Source organism: Spermophilus citellus (genome assembly GCF_964194105.1).
Source record: "Spermophilus citellus genome assembly, chromosome: 4".
In the NCBI taxonomy this organism is placed as follows: Eukaryota; Metazoa; Chordata; class Mammalia; order Rodentia; family Sciuridae; genus Spermophilus; species Spermophilus citellus.
The window spans coordinates 20,480,808-20,506,523 of NC_138185.1; the positions used below are offsets into that span (position 1 = coordinate 20,480,808).

General features: G+C 44.9%; 1 protein-coding gene across 1 annotated transcript in view; it reads right to left on the minus strand.

Moving 5' to 3' along the window:
- The window catches only part of LOC308647419 (lipopolysaccharide-binding protein-like), a gene marked incomplete at both ends in the record, with an annotated part of 32,931 nt that extends 15,130 nt beyond the window's left edge, over positions 1–17,801 (minus strand). Inside the window, 4 exons of the mRNA XM_081291453.1 lie at positions 9,567–9,630; positions 13,658–13,813; positions 15,643–15,757; positions 17,678–17,801. Coding sequence (XP_081147579.1) covers positions 9,567–9,630; positions 13,658–13,813; positions 15,643–15,757; positions 17,678–17,801 — 459 coding nt within the window. The remainder of the gene's footprint in view (positions 1–9,566; positions 9,631–13,657; positions 13,814–15,642; positions 15,758–17,677) is intronic.
- Positions 17,802–25,716: the final 7,915 nt, after the last annotated feature.

A 25,716-nucleotide genomic window follows, 5' to 3' on the forward strand; every position in this document is an offset into this window, starting at 1 on the left:
GGTGAGTCCTTCCTCCGCCTTTCCCTGGTGATGCCCTTGGCTTCCCCACTCCTCTCTAGGAATCATGGTGGCATTCCTGTTCCATGGGCACCTCTGTATGTGCACAGGGCAGGGATATGATGGAAAGGAAGGAGAGACCACTCCCCTGGTGCACACAGCACTTGGCTGCTGTTCCAGTTGGACTGGCCTTTCACGCAGGAGGGCCCAGTTTACGTTCCTGGACTTTCCTGGAATCCACATTAAAAGTGGCTGGTGGTCAGGCTGGCCTTGCTCTGGGGTGTGCTATTGGTACTGTCCTCAGGTCAATGTGGTGCTGGCAGCTAAGGCATCAAGAAGTGCAGTACTTACACGGAGTTATTAGAACAGGGGGACAAAGCAGTGGAGCTCCTTGGTACAGGGCGTAACTCTGGACTCAGAGACTCCACACCCCATTCCCTGGCCCCTTTGACTCCTCTTCCTACTTGCTTCCTGAAACCTCACCATTAATGCCCCTCTGGAATAAGGGGGAGCCATGCCCCAGCACCGCGGAGGCTCCGCAGGCAGTACTGACTGCAGTCACTAGATGGCGCCAAAGCAAAGCAGAGGCGGGTTCCAGTGGATTCCAGGGTCCGCATTGGCTGCCAGCTTCCTGCTGGATCCGTCAGCCATGGAGTTCCAGGCTGGGGCGGTCCCAGAAGCTCCCAGTCTCGTAATTTCCCAACTTCAACGATTCCTGCACCATCTTCATGATTTTTGCCTTTCTCACTTTTGAACTGTCTGTTATTTCTACCAAGTGGTCTTATTAAAATCACATACATTGGATTCCAACATGGCGGCGGGCGCGGAGAGATCAAGTCTCTGACCTCTTCAGCTGTGCGGGCATAGGGAGTCGTAAACAACCTAAATCTGTTTGCTCAGGATCACTAGGCAATGCTGAGCTGATGTGGATCTGGGGCGAACAGTCTGGGCCTCTCAGAACACACACTGAGCCCGGATCGGCTGAATTCAAGCTCCAGTTCACCTGCTTCCCGCAGACAAACAGCTGTGACTCAGCATTAATCCATCCGGCTGAAACAACTGGTCAGCCCTTCTCATCCTACGGAGGTAAATGCCTACCGAGCCTTCATAGGTAGTGGCCACAGGTTTGAAATGGGGCTTGAGAGAGACAGTAAGGACCCACCCGTTGCATTAGTCGCCCGGCAAAGGGAAACGAACTGTCGCCATTTGCAAGAGACACCACTATGGCAGAGAACTGACGTCATCAGACTGCGGCAGAGGAGATAACTTCATTGAAACCTGTGGCTACAGGTGTGTAATTCCCTAGCCTTCCCTCTCCACACATCGGGGAAACCTTAAGGGCCCCTCCCAGCTCTCCCGTAAGGGCCCCTCCCAGCTCTCCCGTGAGTGCGACAGCCAGCCCGAGGGAATCAGAGGTGGCGCAGGACCCATGGCGCGGAACTACCGCTCCCACCAGGGCTGACTGCTGAGGTCTCTTGCACCAGCTACCGGGGGAGTGGCTACCGGAGGGCAAGTAAAATTCACTGAGGATTCTCAGCCCCAAGCTCTACAAACTTAGGGTCTGAGGGAATGGCAAACTGGAAGAGTGTGCCCAGTTGTTCATGAAAACAGGGCTCCCGGGAGCAGCAGACCTGGCGTGTAGCCAGTATTGTGATGAGCGGCACCTGTGAGAGGGGCCTGGCTAGAGGAAAAGTGGAAAGTGACTAGACACAAGAGGAGGCCCTAGACACTCAGGATTGGAGACTCGCCCAGTCTGGGAGGAGCTGCTGCACAGTGATTGGTTCCCGCGTATTGACAGGAGAAACTTGGCCTGGTGGGCACAGCGCCACCTACTGGAAGAGAAGTTAATCAAACTCTAAGACTGCATTTATTAGTTTTTTTTTTCTTTTTTTCTTTTCTCTTTTTTTTTTTGATTTGGGTTTTTCTTTCATTTTCATTTTTCTTTCTTGTTTTTTAATTTTTTTTACAATTTTTTAAATTTTTTTCTTCTAATTATAATTTTAATTTTTTAAATTATTTTTTTAAATTTTTTTTCTTTTTTTATTTCCTATTTTTTTCTTCTTTTGTCTTTTAATTTTTCTTATCCCCCTTCCTTGAATTCTACCTGCTTACTCTCATTCTCTTTAGTGACTTCTTCCCTTCCCTTCTAATACCTTTCCTCCCAAGCATCAAATAAATTTATAGGAGTAAACAGTAACTCAGCAGTCAAACAGAACAAGAAGTAACATGAGCAGCTTCAAAAAGCAAGGAAGAAAAGGAGTACAAACAATGCAGGACAGCCTAAATATTCAGGAGGACCTAGAGTCATCAGAAAAATGGTCATATAAAGAACTCAAGGAACACCTTAGACAGATGGAATGGAACCTTAAAGAGGATACAAGACAGCAAATTCAAGCAGCGAAAGAACACATTGAGAATGAATTACATAAACAGATAAAAGAAGAAGTTAAGCATCTTTATCAGGAGATAGAGATTATAAAAAATAATCAAACAATAATTCTGGAAATGAAGGAAATGATAAACCAAATTAAAAACTCAATTGAGAGTATCACTAACAGAGTGGAGCAAGTAGAAGCCAGAATGTCAGATAATGAAGACAAAATATATCATCTTGAAAAGAGTCTAGCCAACTCAGAAAGGCTGGTAAAAAATCACGAGAAAAACATCCAAGAGTTATGGGATAACATAAAAAAACCAAACTTATGAGTCATCGGGATAGAAGAAGGTACAGAGATTCAAACCAAGGGAATGAGTAACCTGCTGAATGAAATAATTACAGAAAACTTTCCAGAAATAAAAAAGGAAACAGATATACAAATTGAAGATGCATACAGGACACCGAGCACACAAAATCACAGTAGACCAACGCCAAGACACATTGTTATGAAGATATCCAATATACAGAAAAAAGAGAAAATATTAAAAGCTACAAGAGAAAGGAGACAGATTACATTCAGGGGTAAACCAATAAGGTTAACAACGGATTTTTCATCACAGACACTGAAAGCAAGAAGGTCATGGAACAATGTATTTCAAACGCTGAAAGACAATGGATGCCAACCAAGAATTCTGTATCCAGCAAAATTAAGCTTCAGGTATGACAACGAAATAAAAATATTTCATGATAAACAAAAGTTAAAAGAATTTGCAACCAGAAAACCAGCATTGCAAAGCATTTTGAGCAAAACACTACACGAGGAAGAAATGAAAAACAATAACCAAAACCATCAGTGGGAAGTGTCTCAGTAAAGACAGAGGGCGAGGGGAAAGATAATCATGGAGAAACAAACTAGATTTTTTTTTAAAAAGGATAAACAATCAAACATGGATGGAAGTACAAACCATATATCAATAGTAACTCTGAATGTTAATGGCTTAAACTCTCCAATAAAGCAACATAGGCTGGTATCATGGATTAAAAAAACAAATCCAACAATATGCTGCCTCCAGGAGACACATCTGATTGGAAAAGACATACACAGGCTGAAGGTGAAAGGATGGGAAAAAATATACCACGCACACGGTCCTCGTAAGCAAGCAGGGGTGGCCATCCTCATATCGAATAAAATCGACTTCAAGACTAAGTTAATCAAAAGGGATAAAGAAGGTCATTATAGGGCTGGGGATGTGGCTCAAGCGGTAGCGCGCTCGCCTGGCATGCGTGCAGCCCGGGTTCGATCCTCAGCACCACATACCAACAAAGATGTTGTGTCCGCCGAGAACTAAAAAATAAATATTAAAAATTCTCTCTCTCTCTCTCTCTCTCTCTCTCTCTCTCTCTCTCTCCAACCCCCACTCTCTCTTTAAAAAAAAAAAAAAAGAAGGTCATTATATACTGTTAAAAGGAACCATTCACCAACAAGACATAACAATTATCAATATTTATGCACCAAATAATGGTGCTGCGACATTCATAAAACAAATTCTCCTCAAGTTCAAGAATCAAATAGACCACAACACAATAATTATGGGTGACTTCAACACACCTCTCTCACCATTGGACAGATCCTCCAAACAAAAGTTGAATAAAGAAACTATAGAACTCAATATCACAATCAATAATCTAGACTTAACTGACATATATAGAATATATCAACCATCATCAAATGGATATACTTTTTTCTCAGCAGCACATGGATCCTTCTCAAAAATAGACCATATATTATGCCATAGGGCAATCCTCAGTAAATATAAAGGGGTGGAGATAATACCATGCATTTTATCTGATCATAATGGAATGAAACTGGAAATCAATGATAAAAGAAGGAAGGAAAAATCCTACATCACATGGAAAATGAACAATATGTTACTGAATGATCAATGGGTTACAGAAGACATAAAGGAGGAAATCAAAAAATTCTTAGAGATAAATGAAAATACAGACACAACATATCGGAATCTATGGGACACAATGAAAGCAGTTTTAAGAGGAAAATTCATCGCCTGGTGGTCATTCCTCAAAAAAAGAAAAAACCAACAAATAAATGAGCTCACACTTCATCTCAAAGCCCTAGAAAAGGAAGAGCAAAACAGCAAATGTAGCAGAAGGCAAGAAATAATTAAAATCAGAGCGGAAATCAATGAAATTGAAACAAAAGAAACTATTGAAAAAATTAACAAAACTAAAAGTTGGTTCTTCGAAAAAATAAATAAGATTGACAGACCTTTAGCCATGCTAACGAAGAGAAGAAGAGAGAGAACTCAAATTACTAACATACAGGATGAAAAAGGCAATATCACAACAGATGCTACAGAAATACAGAAGACAATTAGAAATTATTTTGAAAACCTATATTCCAATAATTAGAAGATAGTGAAGATATCGATAAATTTCTTAAGTCATATGATTTGCCCAGACTGAGTCAGGAGGATACACACAATTTGAACAGACCAATATCAATGGATGAAATTGAAGAAGCCATCAAAAGACTACCAACCAAGAAAAGCCCAGGACCGGATGGGTATACAGCAGAGTTTTACATAACCTTTAAAGAAGAATTAATACCAATACTTTTCAAGTTATTTCAGGAAATAGAAAAAGAGGGAGCTCTGCCAAATTCATTCTATGAGGCCAACATCACCCTGATTCCGAAACCAGACAAAGACACCTCAAAGAAAGAAAACTACAGACCAATATCTCTAATGAACCTAGATGCAAAAATCCTCAATAAAATTCTGGCGAATCGAATACAAAAACACATCAAAAAAATTGTGCACCATGATCAAGTAGGATTCATCCCTGGGATGCAAGGATGGTTCAACATACGGAAATCAATAAATGTTATTCACCACATCAATAGACTTAAAGATAAGAACCATATGATCATCTCGATAGATGCAGAGAAAGCATTCGACAAAGTACAGCATCCCTTTATGTTCAAAACATTAGAAATACTAGGGATAACAGGAACTTACCTTGACATTGTAAAAGCTATCTATGCTAAGCCTCAGGCTAGCATCATTCTGAATGGACAAAAGTTGAAGGCATTCCCTCTAAAATCCAGAACAAGACAGGGATGCCCTCTATCACCACTTCTATTCAATATAGTTCTCAAAACACTGGCCAGAGCAATTAGACAGACGAAAGAAATTAAAGGCATAAAAATTGGAAAAGAAGAACTTAAATTATCACTATTTGCAGATGACATGATTCTATACCTAGAAGACCCAAAAGGGTCTACAAAGAAACTACTAGAACTAATAAATGAATTCAGCAAAGTGGCAGGATATAAAATCAACACGCATAAATCAAAGGCATTTCTGTATATCAGCGACAAAACTTCTGAAACGGAAATGAGTAAAAACACTCCATTCACAATATCCTCAAAAAAAAATAAAATACTTGGGAATCAACCTAACAAAAGAGGTGAAAGATTTATACAATGAAAACTACAGAACCCTAAAGAGAGAAGTAGAAGAAGATCTTAGAAGATGGAAAAATATACCCTGTTCATGGATAGGCAGAACTAACATCATCAAAATGGCGATATTACCAAAAGTTCTCTATAGGCTTAATGCAATGCCAATCAAAATCCCAACAGCATTTCTTGTAGAAATAGATAAAGCAATCATGAAATTCATATGGAAAAATAAAAGACCCAGAATAGCAAAAGCAATTCTAAGTAGGAAGTGTGAATCAGGCGGTATAGCGATACCAGATTTCAAACTATATTACAGAGCAATAGTGACAAAAACAGCATGGTACTGGTACCAAAACAGGCGGGTGGACCAATGGTATAGAATAGAGGACACAGAGACTAATCCACAAAGTTACAACTATCTTATATTTGATAAAGGGGCTAAAAGCATGCAATGGAGGAAGGATAGCATCTTCAACAAATGGTGTTGGGAAAACTGGAAATACATATGCAACAAAATGAAATTGAATCCCTTTCTCTCACCATGCACAAAAGTTAACTCAAAATGGATCAAGGAGCTTGATATCAAATCAGAGACTCTGCGTCTGATAGAAGAAAAAGTTGGCTCCGATCTACATATTGTGGGGTCGGGCTCCAAATTCCTTAATAGGACACCCGTAGCACAAGAGTTAATAACAAGAATCAACAAATGGGACTTAATTAAACTTAAAAGTTTTTTCTCAGCAAGAGAAACAATAAGAGAGGTAAATAGGGAGCCTACATCCTGGGAACAAATTTTTACTCCTCACACTTCAGATAGAGCCCTAATATCCAGAGTATACAAAGAACTAAAAAAATTAGACAATAAGATAACAAATAACCCAATCAACAAATGAGCCAAGGACCTGAACAGACACTTCTCAGAGGAGGACATACAATCAATCAACAAGTACATGAAAAAATGCTCATCATCTCTAGCAGTCAGAGAAATGCAAATCAAAACCACCCTAAGATACCATCTCACTCCAGTAAGATTGGCAGCCACTATGAAGTCAAACAACAACAAGTGCTGGCGAGGATGTGGAGAAAAGGGTACACTTGTACATTGCTGGTGGGACTGCAAATTGGTGCGGCCAATTTGGAAAGCAGTTTGGAGATTCCTGGGAAAGATGGGAATGGAACCACCATTTGACCCTGCTATTGCCCTTCTCGGACTATTCCCTGAAGACCTTAAAAGAGCATGCTATAGGGATACTGCCACATCGATGTTCATAGCAGCACAATTCACAATAGCTAGACTGTGGAACCAACGCAGATGCCCTTCAATAGATGAATGGATAAAAAAAATGTGGCATCTATACACAATGGAGTACTATGCAGCAATAAAAAATGACAAAATCATAGAATTTGCAGGGAAATGGATGGCACTAGAGCAGATTATGCTTAGTGAAGCTAGCCAATCCCTAAAAAACAAATACCAAATGTCTTCTTTGATATAATGAGAGCAACTATGAACAGAGCAGGGAGAAAGAGTAGGAAGAAAAGAGTAACATTAAACAGAGACATGAGATGGGAGGGAAAGGGAGAGAAAAGGGAAATTGCATGGAAATGAAGGGAGACCCTCATTGCTACACAAAATTACATATAAGAGGTTGTGAGGGGAATGGGAAAATAAACAAGGAGAGAAATGAATTACAGTAGATGGGGTAGAGAGAGAAGATGGGAGGGGAGGGGAGGGGGGATAGTAGGGGATAGGAAAGGTAGCAGAATACAACAATTACTAATAGGGCATTATGTAAAATTGTGGATGTGTAACTGACGTGATTCTGCAATCTGCATTTGGGGTAAAATTGGGGGTTCATAACCCACTTCAATCTAATGTATGAAATATGATATGTCAAGAGCTTTGTAATGTTGTGAACAACCAATAAAAAAATAAATAAATAAATAACTCACTTGAATCAAATGTATGAAAGATGATATGTCATGATCTTTGTAATGTTTTGAAAAAAAATAAATAAATAAAGATACTGTATTCATCTACAACTAAAAAAAATAAATAAATAAAAATAAAATCACATACATTAAATAAAAATATAGAAACTATCTCTTGTCAGTAGAAAACTGGTCTCCTTTGGCATAAAGAGGGAATAATTGAGAAAATGAATATGAAGGATTTAGAAAAATATGCTCTGGAAGTCTGGCCAGATGCTGCTGCCTAATTAGATAATGTCCTCTTTGTATTTAGGGGAAAAAAAATTGTTCAGGATGCATTAAACCCCACTGAAACGTCCTGTCTTTGACATAAGAAGAAATAGAAAGAATACTGCAACTGGAGTTACTTATTCTGTCATTCTGCATAATTTAATACCGAGGCTTCATAATTCATAAAATCAACTCTGTTGATTTCTGCATTTTGAGAAGCATTGTTTTAGTGCAAAATTCTAATCTAAGCCAGCCAGAGGTTTCCAGGTAGACCCAACCAGCCTCTCCTAGACCTTTGAGCCAGGCAGTGTTACTCAGGGAGCCAGCCCTTCCATGGCTTGAAGTATGACCTCCTTAGATCTTCTCCATTGTCCCCCAGGTCCCCTGGCCAGAGATCCTCTTTCTGCAGAGCCTCCTGGAACCTGGAACTCACAGCTCTGTGGGAACTTAAGTCAGGGATGACATCTGAACCTGTCCATTCCCTGGGCTCAGCCTCCCTAGCACTAGCCTCATTCCCTCTGGACAAGTGGCATCCAGATTTTTCAATTGTAGGTCAGTGACTGCAACCCACACAAGACTGTTGGGGAGCTCAACTGTCTGTAAAAATAGCCTTACCCCCATTCACTCAGCTCTTACTCGGTCCCTGGGTGCTCACTAGTTAAGTATATCACATTGCCTGGTCCTCAGAACAGCCCAGCAGGGTACATGTTGTATCTTGTGATTATTCCTATTTTACAGATAAGAATCCTAAGACTCAAAGAGGTTAAGTCAGTTATTCAAGACCTCACAGCCTGACAATGACTGAGCTGGGATTTAAACTCTGAGCATCTGACAACAGAGCTCAAGTACTCAACAGGGAAGAGACCAGGAGGTGAGTCCAGTTGAGACAGGGCTCTGAGATGTGAGTGCGCTGAGCCCCCCTTGTATACCAGATATTCTGTGAGTTAATCTCATGAAATCCTCACCAACTTTCTTCAAGGTAGGGGTCATTGTCTCCGGTGGGCTCACTGACTTGTCCCACAGTGCATGGAGTGTAAAATGAAGAGGTATCTCTCTGCCACCAAGACCAAGGCCATTCCCACTGCTATTCTCAATATGGGGACTTACTTGGGAAATCAAGTTCTTAAGGTGAGATAGATACCTTAGATTTTCTCCTAAAAAAGTTTTAAGATATATTGTGGCATTTAAATCCACAGAACACCTGGAATTGAATTTCTGTATGGTGTGAGGGAGGGATTCAAAATCATTTATTGCCAGTCTTTCTCACTAGTATTACCGACAGTTAGATAATCAAATAACCTTGGTCAGTTCCAAATGCCGGTTTAGTGTGCGTGCTCACACAAACCTGAGAAGGCCTTGACATTTGCCTTTGCACCACGAATGAGGAAGGTGTTTCTAAGCAAATTCAAATGACCACATACTTAAGAGAAAAGGCTCTTTCCAAATATCAAATAAGCAGATGCTTGGTGATTCATGTGCTAATGACCAATATGTGTATCTTTTTACCTGGTTTTCCAAGATTCTTTTGATACTGCTTTCAATTCTTTTATGGAAGAGATTCAGGATCCATCTGAAGAGAAGAGAAAGAAGGTCAGGATACATTTTAAGGTGAACTGAGGCTCCCAAAAGGAAGGCTACCCAGGGATCTGAACTTTCCCCATTTTATCTCAACAATGGGACCCAGGCAGATGCATTTAATCCAAAGGGGGAAAACCGTGGACAACCTTTAGTATAACTATGTACATCTTAAGGCCCACTTCTTTCCTAGCCCCCAGGTCTAAGAATGAGTAGCAAACCCTGTTCAGCCAATCAGAGCTCATGCTGATTAGTCTAGAGATGAGCATGTGACCCAATGTGGACCAATGAGAGCTTTTCCCAGGGCTTTTATGGTAAAGGATGCTTTCACTGAGGGCCAAGGAAGCCTGAGTTCCTGGTGACCATCATTTCCACTCTAAGGTGGGGGACCCTGCCTCAGAATGAAACCAATAGAGAAAAAAGCAGAACCAGGAGCCAGAGATTCCCAGTGATGCTGGTCAAACACCTGGATCCAGTCAGAGCTACGACTCTATCCCCTGGCTTCCATGGGAACCACTCAAGTTCATTCCTGTCTCTTTTATTTTGATTTTGGTGCCGGGGACAAAACTCAGGGCCTCGTGCATGCTGGGCAAGTGCTCTACCGCTAAGTGACATCTCCAGCCCCAGTTTATCAACAGATGACTGCTAAGTCATTGTAGAATCTTCTTGTAATGGATTAATTTGAAAAGGAAACTTGCTTTCTGATGAGGAAGGATTTACAAATACGCGAGAAGTGAAGAAAAGCTAGGGATGTGAGATTGTATACAGCATGCTCCTCTCTGTGTAAAAACTAAAAGACTAAATACCCACCCAGGCAGTCAGAGAATTTCAGGACTCACACCTGGGATGCTCAGCCTTGGTTGCTGCTAGCAAGGAGAATTGATCGGCAGGGAACTAAAGTGGAGAGAGATTTCCCCACCCTGTACCCTTTTGCACATCTTGAATTTTGATAAATCACCTATTAAAAACATTTGAAAACATTCAAGGTGTAAGGTGGGGGTTAAGCCTATTCTTTATACCTTCCCCAAGCCTGCCAAACAATTTTTTCCCCCAGCAGTTCAACAGTTTAGTTTAGTCACTTGTTAATTTCATGGAGATCCGATGAGTCGAAGCCACTGCAGATAAAGTCACCTGCAGAGGCTCCCTCCGACCACAGACGACCCCCTGGCAGAAGTGAGGACCAGGACAGGGTTCCCACTGTGTTCTTCCAAAGACTGCAGCTGAGGGTGAAAGGTTTTTGGAAACACAGGGACTAAGTTACTTGACTTACTCTGGCAACCTTTTCTCTCTCGTGAAGTTTCCTTTGCCATTCGGTTCCTGCTGGCTGATGGCTGGTGAGGTGCCGAGCAGGTGCAGGAGCATCACACAGGTGTGTATTATGATAGTAAAACCATGTGCTTCCTGGGTTCTACAGAAAGCATCCTGAACTTTCCAGAGCTCTATCCCCGGAGCAAACCTGGGACCCACAGCCTGCCTGAACCTTGGTCCCTGGATGGGCCTGAGCTGTCCAGCTGTTGCTGTAGACACCCTGGTTGGGGTCCCTGATGGCCATGGTTGGGGTATTGCTTCCAGTAAAACCTTCTACACCCATGGGTAGGCCTACAACCTGCGCCAACATATTGAAGCAGTAAGAGGTTTTTCCGTGGGTCACAGACTCCGTGAAGTCACCCTGTACTCCTTCCCTGCCTTCCTGCCCAAGTTCAACCTCTTCTCCCGCTTCCAGCGTCAGCAGCTGTCTGCGGCCCATCATCTCTCACCTTGACAACTGCCTCTGCCTGCAACCTGTCTCCTTCCCTTTGTGCTGCCTCACTCTGATCTCTCCTAAAGATGCTGTCTTTTACAGCAAAAATCTGATTTTATCACCCCTCTGCCTTCTTAAAATCCTTCAATGGCTTGCCACTGCCCCGTAAGAGAAAATCCATAATCCTGTTCCTGCCTAATCCTTTAAATACTTCTGGTAACCCCCACCCCATCCTTTTGAGGTACACTGAATTCTTTTTACTTCCTGAAAAGCACAGCATTTTCATGCCTCAGGATCTTTGCACGTGCTTCTCTTTATGCCAGTAAAGCTCTCTCCTCCCCTTTCCCATTTTGCTTAAATTCCAGGCTCATTTCTGATATCCTGTCTTCCAGGAAACTGTCTCTATGCATAAGCTAGGCCAGTCCTTCTGCATTCAGAGCACCTGGTCTCTCCTTATGAGCATGTCATCATAATTATGTCAAGTGTAGTTCATCACATACTAAAATATTTAATACCACACTGGGGTAGAGACTCTGTCTATTGCTTCCTCTTATATATATCCTGATCTTGCGGTTAGATCAGGATCTGGTAAATAATAAGGGAATCAATAAGTATTTGTTAAATGAATGAGTTGGTAAAGCTACAAACTTTCCCGTTTTGGTCAAGACCATGTTTTCTGGATCTGTATCCCTAGAACCCCAATCATGTAGCAGCCGCCGACGAGCAAACAGCTGAAAGATTTTTCAGGCCACACTATGTGTGTGTGTGAACTGCATAGAATCTCATGAATTTGCTCCTGAGAAATGGGGACTATGTCCACCTGTGAGGGTTCGGATATGAGATGTCCACCCAAAAAGCTCTGTGTCGATGCAGGAGGGAAACGATCAGATTGTGAGAGTTATAACCTGATCAGTGGATTGATTCATCTGATGGATTAATAATTCGAAAGGACTATTTACAGTACTGGGAGATAACTCTAGGCAGGCAGAGCATGGCTGGAGGACATAAGTCACTGGGGCCGTGCCTTGGGGTTTATAATTGGTCTCTGGCCTTGCATTTCCTGTTTTCCGGTTGCCGTGAGCTGAGCAGCTTTCCTTTGCTGTCCCTTCCCCATGATGTCCTGCCTCACCTCAGGCCCAGAGCAAGGAAGGTGGCCAACCATGGCCTGAAGACCACTAAAACTGACAGCCCCCAATATACTTCCTCCCCTAAGTGTTCTTGTCAGGTGTTTGGTCACAGCAACCCACCGCCTGGTTAAAACAGTGCTCCGAGGGCTAGAGCCTCAACCAAAAGTTTCCTTTCTCCTTTGGCAGATTCCAGCTGAAGCCTCCAAGCATTTGTGCAGAAAACATTAATCAGTGAGTAAATGAACAACTAACCGTCTCTGCTTCCCAAAACACAAATCGCCTGCAAGCCCAGGATGGCAGGTCTCCACGCTTCGGTGGGCATTTTGATCTTGTCAACGAGGCCGCCCAGAATGTTAGCTTCTAGCAGAGAGGGGCTTGGCTCTTTACCCTGTGTGCCCCTGCTACCTGCCAGGTCCAGCTCTGTCCTTCTGATTTACCTCCCAAGCCCTCTTGCTGGGCTTCTGTTGCTCTGCTGCCCCACCGTGTCCTGGTGATGGCCGTGTTCCTCCACGGGTATCCTTCTAGATCTGCAACACCCTTCTCCCCCTCTGACCTTCAACCCTTGGGGTGATACTGGCCCCCTGCTGTCACACTCTCAGGTGCAGCACTCCTTGTAGGTTTCCACCATTCAGTCGACTCTTTGATTGACAGTCCCCTCAAGAGAGTCTTATCAGCCTGTGGAGTTGCCTGCCAGGACCTGAGTGATGCTGTGACAACTCAAATACTGGGAAAGCAGTCGTGCTGGAGACTGCCACCCTTCATTCAGTGTCCCCTGAGTATCCCCCATGGGCAAATCTCATTGGCGTGCTGGGTTCCCACTGAAGACCATCTTGCCTGGGAATCAGCATGTGTTTTCTTAAAGAGACAGATAGTAAATGATTGGGGCATTTGCCTGTCCTGTGGGCTCTGTTGCTCCTACCCAGCTCTACTATTGTAGAGCTAAGGCAGCCACTACTAAAATGTAAATGGGTGGTCGTGGCTCTGTTTCCATAACATCTTATTTACAGAAACAGGTGGCAGGCTGAATTTGGCCCACGGACTCCTACTCCTGAACCCTGGAAATCTTGCTCTTCTGCCTGTTAGAGGTGCTGAATGAACGTTGAGCATATTACTGAAGCAGCACTGTCTCTAGCCAGTGTGTTGAGGTCACTTACTTTAAGCTTCCAGAAATGCGGACGCTCACACGGCCAATGGAGTTGCTACAGTGGTGTACGGAGGCCGTGGGTCGCCCAGTCTCGTCCTTGCCCAAGTTCAGAGAGACTGAGATGGAAATGCCATCCACCTTCAGATCAAACGAGCCTTTCAGGTTGCTGGTTGGGGGAAATGAGAAGTAAACTGCTGTATAAGCTGAGTCACCATCAAGAAGAGCAACCAAGACACAGCCCCAGATTTGTCTCCCAGGTTCCCACTAACCGGCTGTGCCTCCTGCCTGGGCCTCCCCTTCTCTTTAAAAACAGTGTCACTGAGGATTTGCTATGTGCTAGGCACACTGCTAAATGCCTTACCTCCGCTGTTTTATTTAAACAACGGCATCTCTGAGACATGTTATTATTAACCTCATTTCCCAGATAAGGAAACTAAAGCTTAAGGATTGTTGGATCTGGGTCCTTTATAGACCCGACTTTGAATAACCAGGGAGGGAGGGAGGGTGTACCCTTGCCCAGAGCTGAGCCACATTCCTACCCGAGTGCTACTCACATGAATCCTTTTTTCACCTTCCAGTTCCCACCCACAGACAGATCATTGTTGGACAGGGAAGCTCTGATTCCCAGCCCTGGAAGTAGACTCAGATCTGAGTTTCGGACCTCGAAGCGATGGATCTTCAGGCTGGGGAGGAAAGCAGATGTCAAACCCATTAAAAAAAAAAAAAAAAAACAGGGGCATGGGGCTGAAGTTGTAGCTCAGTGCTGGTATGCTTGTCTTGCATTTATGAGGCCCTGGGTTCGATCCTCAGCCTCACTTAAAAATAAATAAATAAAATAAAGGTATTGTGTCCATCTACAACTAAAAACATTAAAAAATAATAATAAAAATAAAAAACAAAAAACAGGGGCCTGTTCATCCCTGAGTCCCCTCCTGTTCCTCTCACTCTCTTTTGAATATATTGACCTAACCCACAAAGGACCATCCAACCTTCTCATGTGCCTCTTTCAAGATCCGCTCAGGCCTCCTCCTGGAAGCTTCTCCAACCCTCCAAGGCCAAGGCCTTCCTCTCTCCTTTGACACACATCCTCACGGCTGCTCCTGTCCACCCTGCTGACCTGACTCTGGCGAGCACCCTGTGAGCTGGCCTGTCTCCACCCTGAGGTCTCTAGGAAGCAGCTGTCCCCTCTGCTCTTTGCCCCTCGTTACTTCAAATAGAAACAAGGGCTCGAGGCCCTGGGTTCCATCCCCAGCACCACAGAACAAAAACAAGGACTCATGGTTCGGATCAGAGATCATTCCCTGGCAACCTGTGGGATATATATATATATTTTTTTTCCTATGTACTTTTTTTTTTTTTATAAATTATGAATCAGCTGTAAAAATGTTGGCAAACAACTAGATTTCTGGCTTGTCTTGAAAAAATCCAAAGGAAAATGCCACGCTCCCCATGGCACTGACCAACTACAGGCGAGAAGCGCTCTCCTCTTTAGGTGGGCACGCACCATGCTCTCCATTTGATTATTGGCTCTTAGATCCATTCCCTGGCCTTCCCATGCTCTGAACCACGTGGACTGGGACTGACCTGTGCAAACTACATTTCCCAGGCTCCTTTGCAACTGGCTTCTAGTTAGAATCGGCCAATGGGAAGTACTTGAGGGGAGTGTAGTGGAGGGAAGAGGGAGAAGCCAGGGTGTTTCTTCTTCTCTCTCTGCCAGGAATTGCCTTTGGCGGTGGTTCCACGTCCACAGTGGGGTCAGCTCCTATCAGACACCTCTTCAGGGACTGAGTCTTTCTGGAGGACTGACCGAGGGCTTGGGAATGATTTCTAAGGGTCTCTCTTTCGTTCTGATGATTCAAGGAGCACACATCCCCTTCTGGAAGCCCCACAAGAGCTGGCCATCATCCCTCTGTCTTTGCCGACTCCCTTCCCCAGGATCCTAGGTTTCCATCCTTCTTCCTCTGCGGCCCCTGATTTGGGGAAAGGAGCCCTCACCTGTGAAAATTGTAGCTCACCCGTCCAAACCAACCAATCTTGAAGCTTCCTGAGAAGTCAGGCAACCTGAAGGCCGGCAGCTCCTTTCTCAGGGTGGCCACTGCATACTGGTTTGCTGGGTGGGGAGAGGGAAAAGAAGGATCTGTGAGCCGAGTGACTTCATTCAGTGGGAGGCAGATTTGGTGGCCAGGCTGTAGAATCACACACGCTAGGTTAGAACACAAGATGTGCTGTGTGCTCACGCACACAAAGTGTTGTTTTGCTGTGCTTAGCAAAACAAGGAGTTCTGTGAGAAAGTATGAACTCTTTGAACTGTGTCCTTGTTGCTGTCTTAAGAAGATAAAAGAATGTTCTGCCAAGTGTAAAATTTATATATATATATAAATTTTATATATATATAAATTTTACACTTGGCAGAACATTCTTTTTATATATATAAAATTTATATATATTTGCCTGGGAATAACTAACCACAAGTTAATTGATAAGAAATATGGAGCACTGTGACCATAAACAAAGTTTGCCTGAGAATGTTTATCCATGCTTGTAAGGATTAAGGTGCCGAAAGGATGTTTTTTCTTTTCCTTTGTTTTAATTAACAATGCTGTATAAAAGAAGGAGAGAAAAAAGTAAAGACGGTGCTCATTTTCTACTGAATGCGTGTGTGTGCGTGTGTCTTTCTTAAGCATCTCTGCTGTACCAGGATTACAGATTGTCAGCGGGTTCTGACAATGTGCCACTTACTACTGATGCAATCCCACGTGAGTCCCTTGAGCCTCAGCCTCCTCGTCAGGAAAATGGTAACAATGATAGTGACCTAAAGGCTTATTAAATTGGGTTGGGACTCAGAGCACCAGGTAAATGGCAATCATTGTTCTTTATTCCTTCAACAGATCTTGAGCAATAATGAATTACAGGGGGCTCTTGAGGAATCATCTGCTACAGTTTGGTCAAATCTCCTGCCCCTTCATTATTGCCTGGACAGTTCGTTAGCAGATTTTTAGGTCTGGCCCCAGTCAATATTGAGTGGATCCCCAGAATCTGGTTTTTTTTTTTTTTTTTTTTTTTGTACCATGGATTGAACCCAGGGGCGCTTAACCACTGGACCAATTCCCCAGCCCTTTTTTTTTTTTTTTTAGAGAGGAGAGAGAGAGAGAGAGAGAGAGAGAGAGAGAGAGAGAGAGAGAGAGAGAGAGAGAGAATTTTTTTTTAATATTTATTTTTTAGTTCTCGGCGGACACAACATCTTTTGTTGGTATGTGGTGCTGAGGATCGAACCCGGGCCGCACGCATGCCAGGCGAGCGCGCTACCACTTGAGCCACATCCCCAGCCCCTCCCCAGCCCTTTTTATATTTTATTTAAAGATGGTATCTCGCTAAGTTGCCGAGGCTGGCTTAGAATTCATGATCCTTCTGCCACAGCCTCCCAAGCTGCTGGAATTATAGGTGTGGGCCACCATACTTGGCCAGAATCTGTATTTTAGCAAATGTTCCAGTAATTTCTTTTTCAGTCGTTGAGCTCACGAAATACTAGACAAGTACTCTCTCAGTGAGCCCCATCCCCAGCCACCGCCCCCTGCTTTTTTAAGAACTTGACTTTTATTTTTTATTTATTTATTTTTTATGTGGTGCTGAGGATCATACCCAGTGCCTCACCCATGCTAGGCAAGTGCTGTATCACTGAGCTATAACCCCAGCCCCCTTTTAAGTTTTTTTGGGGGAATGAGGTCTCACTAAATTGCCCAGACAGGCCTTTAACTTGAGATCCACCTGCTTCAGCCTCCCAAGTGGTGGGACGACAGGTGTGCATCACACCTGGCTCCCAGAAATTTTAATGTGGGAAAATTGCTGACCTAGTCTTTACCCTCTGATATTCAAGATGAGGAATTTGAATATATTGACCTAACCCACAACATATTCCAAGATGTCCAAACCAGGTGGTGGAAGAACCCCAGCCTGTGACTCATTGTCCTTGTGACCACACCATTCTGGTGGGCAGCAATGGGCCTCAGAAAAAGCAACTCAGTTCCCTTACCATATTCCAGGCCTTTTCTGGTGATCCTGGCCACAACTCCAGGATTAGAAGCTCCTTCTCCAAACCTGGCGGAACTTTCCAGCAGCAATAGGACCACTACTACATGGTACGGTCTGGCCATCATCCTTGCCCTCCTCAGTTCCTTCCTCTGCAGAGGTTAGTCAGAGGCTCTTCATAGGAGCCTCCCTTACCAAAGGTGAAGGCAGAGGCTGAGGTACTTATAAAGCCAGAAGCCGGATGAGATCTGAGCCAACTGGGGAGTGGGGTGGAGGTCTAGTTCCCAGCAACTTGAGATGATGAAAAGGTTGCTTGTGAAATTGTTTGAGTTTTCTGTTTGCCATGCCTCCCAATTCTTCCTCTTCCAAACTTTCTGGCTCAGTGCTTGGGAGTGCCCCTCCTCCTCCCCTCCTGTCACACCCCTCTCTAGCTGAACACCAGCCATTCATTCCCGTTATCGGGAAATTGAAGTCTAAACACCCAGCTGGCAGTGAGGGCCATCACAGCATGGCTGCGTGCCACTGATCTCTCCAACCAGCCTGCCCGTGCTCTGCCCTCTGGCTGTGCCGCAATCCACTGTTCTCTACTGACATCATGCAAGAGCCAATCAAATCAGGTCACAAATACAACAGGTGTATCCAGGAACTCCAAGTGGGTTTTCTCTTGCCTGTGTTGTTTCTAATCAGTTTTTGAGGCATAATTTATATGCAATAAAATGCATACATGTTAAGTGTACCGCACCATGGATCTTGACACAGGCATGCATCTGGGTGACCACACCATAATCCAGGTGTAGAACACTTTCCATCACCCCAGGAAATCCCTTGTGCCTCTCCCCAGTCAATCTCCCTCCTTGCATCCTATATCAGAAACCGCTGCTCTGCCCTCTAGGGCCCCATAGTAATTTTACCTGCTCTCGGGCTTCACATAAATGCGGCATATCTTCCTTTCTGACTGGTTGCCTTCATGTTTTTAAGCTTAGTTCATGTTGTTTTGTATTTCAGTAATTTCTTTCTTTTTTTAGGGGGTACCAGGGGTTGAACTCAGGGGCACTCAACCACTGAGCCACATCCCCAGCTCCCCCTCCACTTTTTTTTTTTTTTTTTGTATTTTATTTAGAGACAGTGTCTTGCTGAGTTGCTTAGGGCCTCACTAAGTTGCTGAGGCTGACTTTGAACTTGTGATCCTCCTGCCTCAGCCTCCCAAGCCACTGGGATTACAGGTGTGCACTGTGCCTGGCTTCATCTCTCTTTTGGGTCCTCCCATTTTCTATCTCCTTTCCATCATAGCAAGGCACAATCGTGCTGAGTAAGTGTTAGGAGACACAGGAAGTGCGGGAGGGCTCGCGGGAGCACTCCAGAGAGTGGGTGCTGGAGCTTGGTGTTGAAGTAGGAGTTGGATGAACAGAGAGAGGAATGGCGTCCTGGGTGGAGAGGACAGCACCAGCCAGTGCTGCGGGCATTTTAGAGGGCACGAGGAGGTGTGGGAGGGTGTGGGCCAGGGGTGGGGTGGAGGAGAGGGGCAGGAGAGAAGGTGTGAAGCCGGGTGCAGGAAGCTCATCCTGAAGGTTCTTGTCAGAGAATGAACGCGAGATGATTTTGGATTTTCAGTGACTGCTGAAGCTCATGTTCTGTCGGAGGCTGTCCCCTGGGTAGTGAGCTCCCTTCAAGACGTCTCCGTCCTTGTTGCATCACTTTTTGGTCCTCTTGGCTTCTTTGAGACTTGGTCCTATTCATGTGAAAATGGTGACCTCAGGGCCTCCTTAATGTCCTCCCCCTGGTTCCGGGCAGGCTTTCTGTGACTCTTGTGGCTTCAGGGACACGTGTGTGTGTGTGTGTGTGTGTGTGTGTGTGTGTGTGTGTGTGTTCTCTTCCCCTCTCTTTCTGTCTCTGTCTGTCTGTCCCTCTTGCTCTCTCGCTCTCACCCCCTCCTTCTCCCTCTCCCCTTTTCTGTTCCCTTGAGGAAGAGGAAGGGAAGCTCCCTGAGGTGGGTTGGGGGCGGGTGTCCTCTTAGCTGACCTCAGTGATCGTGATACTGCTGTCACCTTGCTTAGGGTCCTTGCGCTGGCCAAGCTTGATGTCTGCCAGTTCAGGGTGGCTAAAGAGGCCCCGCCAGCCCTGATGAGGGTCTCATTCCAATCAGTGGCCCCAGGCAGGGACAACTCCTGGGACAGCCATCCTCTGTCTTTGTCCCTCCAAGTCACATCCTCAGATGGGGTCAGAACTGGCCGGTTTTCCTTCCCTGTGGGAGTCTCAGGGAGGCCCCTGCTGCTTCTCCTACCGCCCCTGCCACCTGCCACGGTCCCATCCCTGGCCTGTGTTCTTCCCCCCTCCTCCTCTGGGCACGGGCAGTTCAGCCGATAGCCAGGTAGGAAAGGAGATGTCAGTGTCCACTTTTTGCACTGCCCCTAAATTTCTAGAAGCTTCTCTCTGGGGGGCCTTCTTCCTTGCCTTATTTTAGGGGAACTGGTAGAGAATCCCTCCAGACTCCCGTAGGATGGTGAGGGGAAAGGACAGCTGAGGGTCTTTACCACCTCGTGAAAGTGGCTTAATCAAGAGCCTGGTGTGGGCAGCTCTGGGTTCTGCCCAGATGGGGCCAGCAGCAAGTGGAGGATGGACAGGCTCTGCACGGGGCTGTGGGGTTGGACCCCAGAACTCCACAGGGGACAGAACTCGGTACCTGTGGTAGTTTGCCAGGGCTGCTGTGACAGCAAACGAGGCGGCTTAACAGAAATCTCTTTTCTCACTATTCTGGAGGTTGAGGGTCTGAAGTCAAAGCGTTGGCAGGGTCGGTTCCTCCTGAGGGGTATGAGGAAGGATCTGTCCCGTGCCTCTTCCCTGCCTTCTGGTGATTGGCAGGCAGCCTCAGCTATTCCTGGGTGGGTACATGCCTCACATCGTTCTCTGCCCTAAGGTTGCCCTAAGGTGTGTTGACTGCACCCAAACCTCCCTGTCCTAGGGATGCCATACTGAATCAGGATCCACCCTGATGATCCTATTTTAACCTAATTTATTATATCTGCAATGACCCTGTTTTAAAATAAAGTTGCATACTGAGGTACTGGAGTTAGGACTCCAACATATGAATGGGGGAGGCAGATATAAACAAATCAACTCCCTTTGGTATCCTATCAGCTACAGGAGTGACCGTGGCAACTTAAGTCAAGGAGATGCTGAAATTTGAGTCCTGTCCTTCTCTGTGCCTATATCCCATCCCCCAGATGGGGTTAACAGTGTCAATTTTCAGGGTTCGTGTGGGGATTCCATAGGGAACATTTGGGAGTGTGCTGGGCCCCTGCTGGCCACTGACTCTGGGCAGTGACTTCATCTGGATTGGGGGCACCCCCTGAGCTGGCCTCCTGGGAAACCTTGTATTGCTGGAAAAGCAGGACCAACAGTAGAGGAAAAACTTCTCATCACCTTTCTCACTTCCCCTTTGGCCAGGGATTTGGAAGCTCCTGTCAATACAGAGTTCAATTTCCTCAAAAGCTCTGGGATGAAGCACCTGCCTTCTGTGGGTGTTTGGACAAGTGCTATCTTCATTGGACCTGCTGGGGCACCTTGGGCTCATCTGACTTGGGGTTCCCTTTGCCACATCATTCTGAGATTGGCCTTCCCACCAGTCTCCACCTAAATCCCTCCACTCCCAGGGAGGGAGGGCAGGCCAACCTAGAAACACCTGTGGCTGGACTACCCCTTGGTAGCTTTTCTTCTAACAGCAAGTGGGCCCCTTGACCCCTTGCTTAGGTCCACTCCAGATATTAACCAGCAGTGTGGGCTTTGCAATTTTCATAGGTACTTGATTCTAGGCTCAATCCCATTCCCCAGGGACTGGGCTGATGCCGTACTTGATAACAATAGAGATTCAGGGGTACAAAAGGGTGAAAATAACCTTCCTCTGCCCCTGGTCCCTTCCCCAGTGTAGTGTCCTTCTCATTCTTCCAGAAGTACTTTGTGACCATAGAAGCCAATGGACATGACAACCCAAGCCTTCTCCATCTTGCTTTTTGCACTTTACTGTAGAGCTTGGGGAGGGCTCCACGTCGGCACGGGCAGATCTGGCTCACCCATTTGAATGACTGGAAGCATTTCATTTTGTGGCTGTTCACAGCTTATTTTAATCAGTCTGCTTTTGATGGACATTTGCATGAATTGCTTTCTTGCTTTGACAAACCTCACTCCAAACTATCACCGTGAGATTGTCTTCATGCAAATGAAGACAATCTGCGGGAGTTATTCTGAGAAGCAAATGTTCTGGGTGACGGGATATTGGCATTCACCATTTTTTGCTGGATTTTTGATAGATTGCTTTCAAATAAGACGGATCCATTTCCATCTGTTTTGTTATGGAAAGGGCTGAGGTCCTCTGTGGAACGGAGGCAGGAACTGAAACACACGTCTCATCTGTAGCCCAACACATGTCCACTCCTTGTGATGGACCCAGCCTGATTCCATCTTAAGGTTGGGAGCCATCTCATCACAACTTCATGAAAAGTTCATTTCTGTTTTACTGTAAAATAAGAAGATTTCTATTTGGCCTGACCATAGTTTGATGTTTAAAAAAAAAAAAAAACTTGCTTGGGATTCTTGCCTGTGCTTTGAACTTGCCCAGCCCGGCTGTCCCTGACGAGATAACAACCCTCCCTGGAATCCAGCTGCTCCTCCTTGACTTTGATGTTAGGATCTGAGTTTGTTCCTACCTTGAGATGTTAAACAATATAGATCATAAACCTGCTAACTGCCCTAGTTTACACTTGACAGAACCCTGACAGCTGTCAGTTCCCAAGACATCCCCCTTTTTGTAACTTTTTGTGTTATAAAAACTTCCCTGTCACCAGACCAGCTGCTGTTCTTGGCCCTGTTTTTCCGGGTGAGGCAGCTGCCGGCCAGCTTTTGTGCACACAATATAAGCTTGCTTTAGTTTCGTTTTAAACTGGAATTGGTGGTCTTTTTTTGCATCATGGTTCAATATTTGGAGGCCCCAGTGAGATTCAGACCACCCAAATTCTGAAGCCGAACATTCGCTCTGGGACTCCAGGGCCTGAGCGCTGCCCCAGGGTTTGCGCACCTTGAGATGTTCCCAGGCCCTGGGGTGTGCCTTTGGTTCATCAGATTGCTGGAGTGAACTGTTGCACTAAAACAATTAGCAAGCATCCAGTGAGGAGGCCTCCATAGGTAAGTGGCCTCCATAGGTAACATAACATCTGGTATCAGGTTTAAGAGTGTCACGAGGGGGCAAAATTGTGATGTAATGCAGTCGAGGGGAGAAATAAAGAATGTCACATAAAAATAAAGAAAATGAAGATATTGTGTCCTGCTTAAAAAATAAATAAAAAGAAAAAAAAGAACGTCCACGTGCTTCTGCCCCTTTCAATGTTTTATTCACTCAAATTACTCAATACAGTTTCATTCTGTAGGTTCTTAATCAAGAAAAACGACAATCCTTAATGCTAGGCACTGCAATCGACATAATCAATTCACAGCAAACAATTCTAGATTAATTCTAGGCATTGCAAAACACACTTAATCATGACAGGCTAATGACAGACATTCCCTCTGTTTGCTAAGTTCAAAAGTCTCAAGCCTTAGGCTTTATGTCCAGCAGATGCACACTCACTCAGACCGAGGTGATCAGGTCCGGAACCAAGGCAGGCTTTTCCTGGCGTGGAGTGGGCGACCAGTTGAGGAGAGGATCGTAGGGAGAAGTTGCGGCTCTCACCAAGGACCAGACGAGGCCATAGAGTTTGAGAGCAGTGAGGATCACACAGAGGATCAGGAACGATGACAAGTGATGGGATGTCAGGTCCTCATCAGGCTCTCCAGCTCCAGTGCATCCTTGTTTCAGCTGGCTGAATCCCTGTTCATTTGCTCTATTATATATAAATATATTATTCATACTAAATTTTGGGGCTTTTGATCTCCCCCCCTTTCAATCCTTATCAGCTACTACCAGATTTCTCAGTGATATCATTTACCCTGGGGTCAGAAACATCTCCTGCTGGGGTTTCACTCTGTTTATCAGGTGAGGGGAAGTAACTTGTCTGAGGCCATACTGGAGGGCTCTGTGGGTGCGCCTGGTGAGACTGCAGGTTTCACACTGGAGTTTTTAAAATGGAGTTGCTTAGGCTCAGGCCTAAGACCATCCTCCCAAAGAGAGATCTCTTCTGGGGACAGTGAGGTGCCTGGCAAGGCACATACACACTCCTGTCTAGGACAGTGGCAAAGTGTTGCACTGTCCTCTGGTATTGATCTGGTGTGGAATTCCTTCTGCGGACAGTGAGGTATCTGGTGAGGCACATACAGACATCCCCTCTGCAAGCTAAGTTCAAAAGTCTCAAGCCTTAGGCTTTAAGTCTGGCAGATCCACACTCACTGTCTAGGATGGTAGTGAAGTGTCGCACTGTCCTCTGGTCTGGTGGGGACAGTGAGGTGTCTGACAAGGCACATACACACTCATGTCTGGAGCATTAGCAAGATGTTGTACTGCTCCCTGTTTTTTTTGGGGGGAGCACCTGGTTCTTGTTCCCTTTTGTCTCGTTCCATGTTCTATGTTTTTTCTGCCTTTTCGTTGTGTGTCTTCTCTGGTATAAACGTAAGACAATTGAACAACAAAATGGGTAATAAGACAGATAAGCCTGACACTCCTTTGAACTGTGTTTTAAGAAACTTTGACAAACTTTACCCCGGCCTTCATTAAGCAGGATTATGATTATCCCATCACCAAGACTCACCTCAGAACTTTCTGTGAGAGAGAATTGTAATGGGGGTCCCTTCACCTTCAGAATGTAGCCCTCATTGCTCTAAGGTTTATTAAAAAAAACATATATATATATATATATATTTTTTCCTCTCTTCTCCCCCCCACCTCCCTAGCAGGATTAGGGAGACAGTGTTATCTTTTCTTCCCCCCTAGTTGGCTGCCCTTGAGTACACTCACTGCAGGAGGGGGAAGCCTGCTGGGGATCTGGGAAGTGAATATCTCCCAAAATAACAAGTGAATCCCAACATGCCCTCAGGGTACCCTGGGAACCCCTACTGGAATGTAACCCTTGAAAAATTCTTTTAAACCCCTCCTGTCCCTCCTGTCACAGCCTTTGGGACAGGAGTCCCCTGTGTTTCTCTTTTGCTAGCAGTAAACCTTCTTTTTCCTTTTTCTCAAAACCTTGTCCTCATTATTAAATTGGCATTGATTGATTTTGAGGACAGAGACCAAGCTTTCAATTACAGATTTTGACACCCCAGATGGGACCCCAGAGCAGCCCCCCTCTGCTTTCTTGGGCAGGCCTGGCACTCCAAGCAACTGTACTTCCATGCTGAGGATGTAAGTGAACTTTTTGAGAGCTGACTACTGGAAAGTTAGGAGACTGGCGGATGTGCCTGGGGTTGAACCAAACCAGAGGAGCTATTCCTGTAAGTAAAGGGAGGGACTGAGGGACTCCCAGCAGCTGCCAAGCCCCTTTTGCTTTGGGGAACTCCCGCCTTTCTTCCCTACACTGTCAGGACTGCTCCATCTTTGTTTACTTTGAGAAAAAGGAAACACAACCACAAGACCCTTGATTCCACACTTCTGGTTCCCCTTTGTGGGAGCATCTGGTCCCCTCGTGGGGACATCTATGGTGCCACTCGTGTAGGAGTCATGTTAAGTGGGAGTTAGGAACTTGGGGAGATTTTTCCCCTATCTGGTCTGTCTGTTTTAAAGGTTCCTGTCTGTCAGCCATTGGAGATCAGGTTCTGTCATTTTGTTTTTTGTTTGTATCTGTTTTTGGCCCTTTAAGACATGGGCAATAATACATTGATCTTATAGATTGTTTCTTGGGAATGATCTTGGCTGAATGTGTCACCTATAGATGTAAACATGTCTAAGAGGATGATGTTTTACTGTAACAATCTGGTTTTTGAGTGTTTTTCTGAAGTATTATACAATCTTGCAGTTGGAAGTTGGTTTGTCAGAGTTAAAATAATTAATTAATTAATAAGGAGTCTTAACAGTCAAAAACTAAGTTGGATGCAAAAGATGTTGCTTCTAATGTGTGGGCACAGCAG